Genomic DNA, 12,190 nt, shown 5'->3' on the forward strand with positions numbered 1-12,190 from the left:
ACAAAGACTGAACACTAATGCAAACTATGAAATTTAGTTAATGATAGTGTATTCATTGGCACATGAACTCTAACAAATGTACCATACTAATGCAAGATATTAATAATAGGGAAGTGGTGGAGTGAGAGAGTATATGGAAACTCTGCACTTTCCATTTTTTTCTGTAAACCTAAAACTGCTCCAAAAAGTTTATTAATTTTTTAGAATCAAATGTACAAATCTTTTCTTTTATTGTTTCTATATGCTGTGTCATACATTTAGAATTATAAAAATAAAAATCCTATATTCTCTTCTAGTTTTTTTGAGGTTTCATCTTTTTGACTTTTAATTAACTTTATTTTTATTTTATTTATTTTATTTTTTAATTTTTCTTTTTAATCTATGAACTCAAGTATCAATCTACAGATCAGTTAATAAAATTTATTTTTTAGGGCTATATCTTCAAACCTTGGCTGTGATAATTTTTCAGAGTTTCCTTACTTTCGATGACTCTAACAGTTTTGCAAATACTGATCAGGTATTTTGTAATATCTCTCTATGAGAATTTTTCTGATATTTATCTCATAATTAGACTAGGGTTATGGGTTTTGGGGAGAAAGATCACATAAGTGCCATCTTTCATATAATATCACATCATATCAAGAGTATATACTGTCAATATGATATAACTATTTATGTTGACCTTGATCATGTAGCCAAGGTAGTATTTGTCAGGTTTCTACACTTTGTAGTTACTTTTACCCTACCCTCACCCTTTCCATGCTGTGTCTTTAATATAGTAAAGAAAGTGACTATACTGAGCCCACACTTAGTAAGTGTGGAGCCATGCTTTTCTTCCTTGAAGGCAAAATATCTGTAAAAGTCATTTGTAATTCTTCTGCAAAGAAAATTTGTCTCTTTTCCCCCAGTTGTTTACTCATTAAATCATTTATTTATACTGGTAAGGATTCATAGATGTTTATTTTATACTTTGGGCTATCTCATGTTGTTCCAGCTTTGGCTGTCGACTGCCCTTTCAGATGGCTTTGTCTCCCTTTTAACAGACTCCCATCAATGTGGGGTATTTTGTTGTTGTTGTTTTTTTTTTTTTTCGAGAACTTTCTTACTTTCTGGCCTTACAAGATGCTTGAGGCTTATCATGTATATTTCCTGCCTCAGTCTTATAATCATCCATGTCCCAAAAAATCCTTGGTTCCTTTTACTAGAGAACAGTCTAAGGAACCAAGATCTGGGAACCAGGTATGTTCAATGTTAGTGGAGCATTATTGCCTCTAGGCCCTCTCAGTTGGCAGAGGCAATCAATATATGTGTACAGCTTTATTTTTAACACAAATTTTTGACACAAGTGACATTTATTTTGATGTAATTTTAAGGTAGAAATTCAAATTTAATTTTTTCCCACTGCTTTTAGAGCCTGTATTGAGATTTCAGTTGGCCATTTCTTAGTTGAGTGGCATCAGAAAGTTACTTAACTTCTCTCATTCTTTGTTTCTTCACTAGTGAGGCAGAGTAATAACATCAGTCTTACAAGTCTTTCAGAGCTATAATAAGGATAAAAATGAGATGATAGTCTGGAAAGTTCTATGTGGACTTAAAACACTTTACAAACATATGATGTAATTATTAATTACTGTAGTACTAAAAAGCACTTTTATTAGAATTAGCATTTCTTAGGCAGCAAATAACTAACCTTCTTTAATTGAGACTTCCTTTGCTTGCATCACTTTTAATAAACAGTTAGTCTTTTCCAACTGAATATCCAGTATATTGTTCCTTCCGTTGGTTTCTATCATTTTCTGTCAAAGAAATAATTACATATTATTAACAAATCAATGCTGCTAATTTAATTCTTTATTAAGTAATAAAGACTAATGAAAATACAAACCACTTAATATCTGAAAGTCTAATAACAAAATATGTATATAGTCATGTACTGCATAATGATATTTTGATCAAGAACAGACTGCATATATAATAGTGGTGCCACAAGATTATAATGGAGCTGCCCTATACAGGTGTACCAATTTTAACTTTTATACCATATATTTACTATACTTTTTCTATGTTTAGGTCTACAAATACTTACCATTATGTTATAATTGCTTCCAATATTCAGTACAGTAACATGCTGTATAGGTTTGTAGCCTAGGAGCAATAGGCTATAGCTATACCATAAAGCCTAAGTGTGTAGTAGGCTACACCATTTAGGTTTATGTAAATATACTCTATAATGTTCACACAATGACAAAATTGCCTAATAATGCATTTCTCAGAACATATCCTTGTCATTGAGCAATATATGACTGTATTTAAAATAAGCCCACTTCCCAATTTATTTTCAAATTAAAAAGTAACATGGTAAAATATTAAAACAGATTATTAGTTATAAATGAAAAGTAAAAATATGACCTAACTTGAACGACTTTCTTTCTAACTACGGTAGAACTACTTTCTTTCCAACTATTCAACTCTCAGTCCCATGGTTAACGATTCCTTATATATGTTTCAAACTATTTTATGACTGTACAGATATAGAAAAAATCATATTATATTCTGTTCTGCACCTTGGCTGTTCCACTTAGTACTATTATCTGGAAGATTTTGTCATGTAAGCACACATAGATCTACCTCATTCTTTTTAACAGCTATATTTGAATTTCATTTTTGAATATGCTGTAATTTATTTAACCAGTCTCTTATTAAGACAGAGAGAGAGAGAAAAAGAGAGGCCATATTCTAATTTTTGTAATGAATAAAGATTCTTAACCATATCTCTTCAATATCTTTGTGAATAGTTATCATAAGCCTCCATATACTCTTCAAACAGCTTCAAAACCAATTCACGAACAGTCTTATGTAATCTATATATCTCTACCCACTAACCTAGTCTCATCACTTTTGAATTGATCTCAAAGCAACTCTCTGACCTTATGTTATTTCATCTGTTAATATTTCCATTCATATGTATCTCCAAGAGATGATTCTTTCAAAATATGGCCACAATACCATCATCCCCTCAAAAATTAACAATTATATCTTATTTAAAATGTTTAAGACTATAACAGATATTTCCAAATTAATTTCCAAAATCATTGCATTAATTCCTTTCTCACCAAAAAATGCTTCTTATTCCTTTCTCTTCTCTCTATTATGCTAAGAATCACTTGGTTAAGAACACTTAAATTTATTGTTTAAAAAATGCTCATAATGTTACCTTAAAATACCTATGATCATAAAAATTATTTCATTATGACATTTGTGTGTGTGTGTGTGTGTGTGTGTGTGTGCTGAAGAAAAGAAGAAATAGAAAATAATTATCACAAAAGAAGAGAAAACAGAGATAAGTAGTACTCTCCTTCCCACCCTTGCTTCGCAAAGTCGTTCCCCTTCTTTCATTTAACCACCTACATTTTTCAATAGCTATTGAAGGCAAAGGAGGGAGGAAAACCCCAATATACACTTGTGGGTTTGGTCTACCATTGGTCCAGACTCAGAGAGACAGACTTTAAATCGCTTTGCTTTTAGGCAAAAGAGAAGGAAAAGGGAACAGATAGAATAGGAAATACTAAAAAATGAGCAGCTATAATAACAGATTATGAAATATACATCTACTTCAATGTTTACTAAAACCATTCCTGAGATTATGGACAACCTAGGTTTTCAAGTACAGCAATCCCCCTTTATCCATAGAGAGATAGATTTGATGACCTCCAGTGGATGCCTGAAACCTCAGATAGTACTGAACTCTGTAATGTTTTTACCTCTACAAATTTAACTATGATAAAGTTTAATTTATAAATTAGGCACAGTAAGAGATGAACAATAATAACTAATAATAAAATAGAACAACCATAATATACTGTAATAAAAGGTACATGAATGTGGTCTCTCTGAAATTATCTTATTGTACTGTACTCACTCTTCAGATAACTGAGATGGCTACCAAGTGATTAACAGACAATTGGCCTATACAACATGGATACACTGGTCAAAAGGATAAATCATGTCCTAGGCAGGACTGAGAAAGACAATGAAAGATTTCCTTATGCTACTCAGAATGGTGCAGAATTTAAAATTTATGAATTATTTATTTTGGGACTTTCCCATTTAATATTTTTGGACCGCTGTTGACCTCAGGTGGGTGAAACTATAGAAAGCAAAACCTCAGATAAGAGGGACTACTTTATGTAGTTTCTGTTTAACTTCGGCAAAAGTACATAAATTATTTATTCCCCTGTCCTAGGGACATTTTGATGCATTAGTACAAATAAGTCAAAGCCAGATGTATTTGAAACATGGATTTTTAAAATGAAAGAGAAGAGCGTAGCAAAATATATTATTACCCTGATCATTTTTTGGTACATTTTTCTTTCTTCCCAACTTCTTCCCTTGGCAAAATCTGTTCCATGTTCCCCTATATATTACAATAGTTTTCTATCTTTACATACCTTTTCTATCTGTGAGAAGTCATTTATAAGTTTGTCAAGATTCACACTGCTAATCTTTTTCACACATGCTTCACTGCTTTGGTCCATGCCTGCAAGTAATAAACAGTAGATAGTGTTAAATAAATAATTCTAAAGCACCACAAAAGTGGTCATAGCTCAAACACTAACGTTTCTGTATTCTACACATAGGGCATCTACTTGGGCTCTATTGCATTCAGAGAATTTTTGTTATAACCAATATTAACAGTGGTCAGGCTCATGCCTATAATTTTAGCACTTTGGGAGGCTGAGGCCGGCAGATCACCTGAGGTTGGGAGTTTGAGACCAGTCTGACCAACATGGAGAAACCCTGTCTCTACTAAAAAAATACAAAATTGGCCAGGTATGGTGGCACATGCCCTGTAATCCCAGTTACTTGGGAGGCTGAGGCAGGAGAATTGCTTGAATCTGGAGGCAGAGGTTGTGGTGAGCTGAGATTGTGTCATTACACTCCAGCCTGGGCAACAAGAGCGAAACTCCATCTCAGAAAAAACAACAACACACCCACACAACAAAAAACAGTGGTCAAATGCATTGTCTTTTCCAAATCCTTACCACCCACACTCCAGTTGACTTATTTAGATTTGTTTCTTTAATGCATTAAAATCTAATGCAATATTAAATCTGAGGCATGACTTTTAACTGTAATTATTAAGATGTTAAAAATATTTGTTTAACTATCATGTCACAAATATTTTCTGCTGATATGCTTATTTCTTACATTTTGTTTGGTAAACTGCTAAATAAAAGACATATAAAATCAATGTACTCAAAGCAATCTCTCTGCATTTCTGTTGCCTTGTAATTTTGAATAAGATTAACCTTTGAGGATTGCCAACTAATTGCTAAAGAATAAGAGTTTCAGTTTTAGTCCTATGAAACCAATCTTAAGAAATTCTTCAGAATCCCAGAATGTAAATGCTGGCTACTTTGCAAAAGTCAATTTATCTATTCTGACTAGATGAGTTTACATCGTCAGATGTAATGTAAACAAGTATGAGACATTTGTCGTTAGATTCTTCTCTGGCAAAGAAGAAAGGGAAAACAGAAGTTTGAAGTTCAGCCATGTTAGGCTGAGGAAAAAACATGAGCCAATGTATGGTATGTGAAAGTGTTAACTAGTCCAAAGTAAAATGTTAGGTAAAATTCCTCATATAGCTACTCAAAGCAATTTGGAGGCATACTAATGTTTATAAAGAAGTTAGCTAAAACAGGCATTGCTTGACAATGTTACTTCATCAAGATATCTAATTATCTTCTTTTGAAATATTATTTTGCATTAGCAACTATTATCTTATGTATGAAATATGTAAGTACAACTATATATAAAATCTCTTAAATAGTTAAAACTTGATCCTTACAGCAGAAAAATATTTGTAATATCCCCTCACAATACAGCAAAATTCCTTTTGGAGTAAAATTAAAAATAATTGCTATTTGATAGTACTGTTATTCTTTAACAGTGCTGTATGGTACTCTGAAGTTGTTAATGCAAAATCTCTCCACCTCCAACTTCTTTTTTTGGTACCTAACCTTTTACACAAACAAGGTTTTACTAGGGTTGTGTCTCAGAATCTGGCTCTTGAAATAAATGCATTTATATTTGAGCTTGATTTTCTCTTAACTCCTTCCCCCAAATAAGACCCTGTTATTTCCTTATAAAACCATCACTAATATTCTATTTGCTATCATTGCATGATATCCCTTTTGTCATACTGGCAGAGCCAGGAAATTCATTTCTATATATCTTCATTGTCTGATCTTCTGATTTCCCAGGTCAAGGCCCTTTCAGTGAATACCGTCTTGCCTGGCGAGATTAGGTGACAAGCTGGTGATTCAGTCCTTGTCAAATTCCTTCGTAAGCAGCAGAGACTGATTTGTGACTTTCCAGGCTCAGCTTCAACCGTCCCCATAGGCAAATGACAGTCCCATTTCCTTCTCTGTCCTTTTGCCTGCTGGTTTCACCCATCCCCACAGGAGAGTGGCAGTCCCGTTTCCTTCCGTGGCCTCCTGTCTGCTGCCTTGAGTCCTGGGGCTCGTCCTCTGCCCGACACCTGCAGTTGGTCCTTCGCCGCTCGCTCGCCTGCCCCACGCTCCGGTCACTTCCTCTTCTCCCCTCCTCACTTCCCCTCAAGAATTCACTCTCAGTCCTGAAGCCTGGGTCCCCTGGCTCCCTCCGCGGCATCCTAGTGTCCTTAGGGACCTAGCAGAAATAAACGAAGGGGGCCGAGGACCCGCAGATGTGAGAGAAGTTTCTGAGACAACAACTTGTGTGGACCCAGAGCACTGTAAGGAGATATGAAGAAAAGCATCTCTACGGAGACAGCGGGAGCTTCGAATGCTTTCTAGTGTCCCTAGAGGCCTAGTAAAAATAAAGGATGCGGGCCGAGGACCCGCGGATGTGAGAGAAGCGGGAATTTCGAAACGTCAATTAAGAGCTTGGAGCATACCTGCCGTGGCCCTCAGTTTCCCGCAGTCTCCCTTGCCTCTCTACCTCCTCGGGGGCCTGGTCCGCCCCTGAATGCTGTCCCCTCCTCCGGAAGCCGGATCCCCTAACAAGGGGCCCGACTTCCTCTGGACCCGCCCTGTGCCCTCTGCTGGTGCTCCCACTACCAGCAGTTCTTACCAACTTGGTCCCAGCTCCCCTCAGCATCTGCTGCTGCTTAGGTATTTTCATATGGTTTCTAGAACATGAATCAACACCAGATCAATAATTGTTTCCCCTATCCAAAGAATAAATCACATTGGGTGCACTGGGTGTTTTGAATTGTGAGTCAACGCCACTGAATAAATAGTAATCCATATATATTCCTGTAACTTATAAAATTGGCTTTTAAAATGCTAGAGCCAGTTAATAGATATGGTTTCCCATTTACAGAGTTCTATTTTGCTAGCTTAGTGATTAAGGGCACGGGCTCTTGTGTGGATTCAGACCACAACTCTTCTCTTTTTCCGTGGGTGATAGTGGGTAAGTTTTTAATTATACACGACTAAGTGTCTTTATCTGTGTAAGAGATTAATAATAAAGCCTGCCTTGGCCAGGCGCAGTGGCTTATGCCTGTAATTCCAGCACTTTGAGAGGCTGAGCTGGGTGGATCACCTGAGTTTAGGAGTTAGAGACCAACCTGGCCAACATGGCCCCCCGTGCCTGCCGGTCCCCCCACCCCTGCTGCGTCTCTGCTACTAAAAATACAAAAATTAGCAGGACATGGTGAAGGGCACCTGTAATCTCAGCCACTTGGGAGGCTGAGGCAGGACAATTGCTGGAATCCAGGAGGCAGAGGTTGCAGCGAGCCGAGATTTTACCATTGCACTCCAGCCCTACCTGACACAGCAAGAACTCAGTCAATAAATAAATAAGTAAATAAATAAATTAATGTCTCAAGGTGGTTGTGATGATTAAACAAAGTGATGAATTTAGAAGGTGCTTAATGGAGATCCTTACTTAAAGTGAGTGTTCAGAAATGTTAATTATTAGAATTTTTGAATGTTGTTCAGTAATAGTTTGAAAATGAATCCACTGCCAACTTTGCTTCATCTGTTTTTTTTTTTTTTTTTCTGAGTGGGTGATGGGAGGTTTATTTTTGCTAATGTGATTTTTCTATGGAATCCAAAATTTGGCAAGTGGAAAAACATAAACAGCAATATGATAACCCATACTTTACTAGTTGAAAGGTAGTATAACATACTGGCAAGAAAATTATATTAAAGTAGAAAATGTGGAGTGTAGTCTTCACTCTGCTGCTCAAATAAGCTTTCCCTAACGTTAGTAGCAACACATAGAAATATTAAAAATGACCAGGCCAAATTGCTGGTTCTATCCAATTAGCACATATAAAATGTTTCATGTGACTTAAATGCTAAAATTCTACCTTCTCCATGAGTCATTCACTGATCATATAAATCAGCTGTGACCTACCTTTCCTTTATGGAACACACTAGCCTTCTGCGGCATTTGTTAACACTGTTTTAATTGCTGTATTACCTCTTTTGCTATATTTATTATTGATTACTTAGGGGAATAAACTCTATTTTCTTTAAATATATACATATATATATATACACATACATATATGTATGTGTGCATATATATCTATATATAAATGTGTGTGTGTGTGTGTGTGTGTGTGTGTGTGTGTGTATTAAGGTCCACACAGGCCATCTTTGGCAAAATTCAAGAGTCCTTTGAAAATATGTGGTGATTAGAATGTGTAAGGCAGAGAGGCAGCTCCCTAGATCCCCTGCCTCATCTGTACTTTCAAATCTTCTAGATGTTCCAACATTTGAATACAGAGGCTTTGACTATTTAATGATTTTGGGATGTAGAGACTAAGAAAGTTGGAATGTAATATATATATATATATATATATATATATATGTGTGTGTGTGTGTGTATATATATATACACGTATATATGTGTATATATTTATTCATAGAGCCTAACATATAGAAAATAGAAATGAACCAACACATCAGGAATAAATTATAAAGTTTAGCTTAATTTTTCTAGTTTAGAATTTGTCATAAGTTTCTCTTCCAGTTTATAGATGTTAGCATTTTTTAAAAAAAGAATCCTAGTAGGTTCAAAGTATGTCTTTCAATGAGAAACTAAATGAACTTTCCTTTTCATCTTTAAAAAGTGAATGCCTTTCACACTTATATTTACAGTCTTATTCTTCAGGTATCATCCACTGAGAGACAGAATTTATCAAGTATTTGCTCAGAAAATATTCATTTTTGCTCACTACTTGGATGTGGAATCATCTATACACCACATCTTAGCAACATATAGTTTACCCATGTAGCAAACCCTCAAGCTTAAAAGTTGGGAAAAATAAAATATTTATTTTCTGATTGATCAATGATTTATTGAATATATATATTAAAACTGCCCAGAAAACCAAAAGAGAGAAACAAATCACATTATTATGTTATACTAACAAAGAAAGTAACACTGGAATCCATTAAAAATACTCTGATTTGGAAGAGAAACACATATGTACCTAGGCAGTTGAAAACCATCAGAAGCTACAGATTTATGCACATAAAGATCTTAAAATGAGTGATACACTGATTTTTTTAGATTGAAAAGAACTTCACTCATTAATTCATTCTAAAATATTAAGTACTTACAAAAGATCAGCTACTGCAGTTCTAGGCACTAAGAGCAAAGACAATTAAGAAACTCTCCTTTTGCCTTGAAGCTTACAGTCTCAAAGGAGAAACCAGCAGAGGATTGAAATCTAGGATGTGTTATTGGCAATATTGCTCTGGCATTGGAATCTCACTTGATTATTTTAGTTACTATCACCAGTGTATTATAACAACGAAATATTATGGTGTTGCTCCCACATCACAGCAAATGTTTATAAGTGGCTTGGCTAATCTATTGAGCCCTCTGTTTCAACCCTATTATTTAACTCTCTCAATATTCTTACCTCTGTTCAGGCCATGTTTCTTGTCTGTTGAATCAAATTCACCAGTTGCTGAAATTTCAGCTCACCTTCATTTCCATGAATATTAATCTATAAAATGCTACATAGAGGAAAAAAACCTACACAAGGTGAAATATAAATTAGAAATTGAAGTGAAGAGCAGTAGAGAATATAAACCCAAACACACTGGCCTGTAGGTCTATAAAGTTTTTGTATTTCTGCCACAAATTTGGCTTTGAATTTCCTGATGGTTGGAATAAAAAAGGATACAGGCTTAAGTACATAGTTTATTTATTTATTTTTGTAAAAGAGGGGAAAATATACAAGTTTCTCAGGAGGAACAGTTTTCCTTGACTCTAATTTATTGATTTTTCACATCAAGATTCATATAGGTGGCACTGGATAATTTAATAGGCAATTTCCTCAATATTAGCCTGAGAGTAAAGGCAGAAATGAGCTTTTAAAGACATTTTCAAAGTATCTCTATGAAAAAGGCTAGATTGGATCGGAAATGGCAATCATAATGAATCATGGTTTAGGCTCCTTCTATTCAAAGTGTGGTCTCTGCACCAGCAACATGGGCATCATCTGCGAGCTTGTAAAAATGCAGTCTCTGACTCTGTCCCATAACTACTAAATCAGAGTCCGCATTTTAACAAGATTACCAGGTGATTCATGAGCATATAAATGTTTGAAAAGCATTGATCTTCTACGTACAAAGTTTTTGGAGCTTTTTCCTTTGCTTTTTAAAGATTATCAGTACTTACACATTTATTTATTCAAGAAATACTTGTTGAGCACCAACTATGTCCTTAGGTTTATGAGAAAACTACGAATAAACAAAACAGATGTGGCCCCTGACCTGAGAGGACTTATAGTTAAAAAGGGAAATAGGTAATAAATGAGTAAATTACCTATACATACAATTGCAATAAGTGCAAAGAAATACAAATCTATGATATTGATTTTAAAATTGAGTGGGAGGTACTCTAGATATAGTGATTGAGAGCAGTCTCTGGGTAGATAAGATAAAAGTGAGATTTTAAGAGTAAATTAAAATGCTAGCCCATAGCTAACATTTTAGCCACAGCTCACAGTTTTAATGTACCCTTCAGGTCTCATTTTTATCAGAAGTATTTGTTGAATGAAAGAAAAAATGAACCAATGAACAATGCTAATTCCTATATCAGCAAGCTATTGTGAAACAATAAACCACTCTAAAATGCAGTGCTTTGAAACAATCATTTATTTAGCTCACACTATTTAAGGTCAGCAATTTAAAATGGGTTCAGTTAGGCAATTTTTCTAGTCTTGGTTGAGTTCTTAATGCATCTGTGGTTAGCTATTGGTCAGGTAAATGGCTTCCCTAGTTTTACTGATCATGGCTGGGCTCTCAGTCTCTGGAGCCTTAGTTGGGATGACTCTTGTCATTTTTCCACTTGGTCTCTCATCCTGCAGCAGGCTCAGCCAGTCTTGTTCTTAGGGAGTTTATTCATCCCAAGAAAGAAATCAGAGACATGCAAGGCTCTCTAGAACAGTGATTCCCAACCTTTTTGGTACCAGGGACTGGTTTCTTGGAAGACACATTTTCCACAGACTGGGATTGGGGGGATTGTCTCAAAATGATTCAAGCACAAAACATTTATTATGCACTTCATTACTTTTATTATTATATTGTAATATATAATGAATAAGTATACAACTCACCATAATGTAGAATCAGGGGGAATCACCAAACTTACTTCTCTGCAACTAGATGGTTCCATCTGGGGGTGACAGGAGACAGTGACAAATCATCAGGAATTAGATTCGCATAAGGAGTGCACAACCTAGATCCCTTGCATGCACAGTTCACAACAGGGTTTGCACTCCTGTGAGAATCTAATGCCAACCACTGAGCTGACAGGAGGTGGAGCTCAGGTGGTAATGTGAGCACTGAGGAGTGGCTGTAAATACAGATGAAGCCTCATTTCCTCGCTTGCCGCTCACCTTCTGCTGTGTAGCCCTGTTCCTAACGGGCCACTGACAAGTACCAGTCCGTGGTGTGGGGGTTGGGAACACCTACTCCAGAGGACCAGGTTCAACACTGGCCAACAGCAACTTCCACACATTCTATTGATAAAAGCAGGGTACAAGGTCACCCAGATTCAAGTAATGAAGGAACAGACTCCATCTATTGATGGCAGGAACTGCAAAGGGGGTAAATACAGGAAGGTCATAATTATAGCCACTTTGGAAAAAGTTTACCAATAATTACCCTTACATAAA

At 35.7% G+C, this 12,190-nt stretch overlaps 1 protein-coding gene across 3 annotated transcripts in view; it reads right to left on the reverse strand.

The window, feature by feature from the left end:
• The window catches only part of CCDC152 (coiled-coil domain containing 152), a 58,332-nt gene extending 49,510 nt beyond the window's left edge, over positions 1-8,822 (reverse strand). For 2 of the 3 annotated variants that reach the window (XM_074386212.1, XM_074386219.1), the window contains exons 1-3: positions 6,938-8,822; positions 4,449-4,537; positions 1,691-1,796 (exon numbers count right to left, since the gene is read on the reverse strand). In XM_074386212.1, the coding sequence (XP_074242313.1) occupies positions 1,691-1,796; positions 4,449-4,535 (193 nt within the window). In that variant the 5' untranslated portion in view covers positions 4,536-4,537; positions 6,938-8,822. The remainder of the gene's footprint in view (positions 1-1,690; positions 1,797-4,448; positions 4,538-6,937) is intronic. The other variant, XM_074386205.1, reaches the window with a different exon arrangement.
• Between the last annotated feature and the right edge of the window lie 3,368 nt (positions 8,823-12,190).

The sequence above is a fragment of the Saimiri boliviensis genome, chromosome 1 (assembly GCF_048565385.1).
Source record: "Saimiri boliviensis isolate mSaiBol1 chromosome 1, mSaiBol1.pri, whole genome shotgun sequence".
Classification (NCBI taxonomy): domain Eukaryota; kingdom Metazoa; phylum Chordata; class Mammalia; order Primates; family Cebidae; genus Saimiri; species Saimiri boliviensis.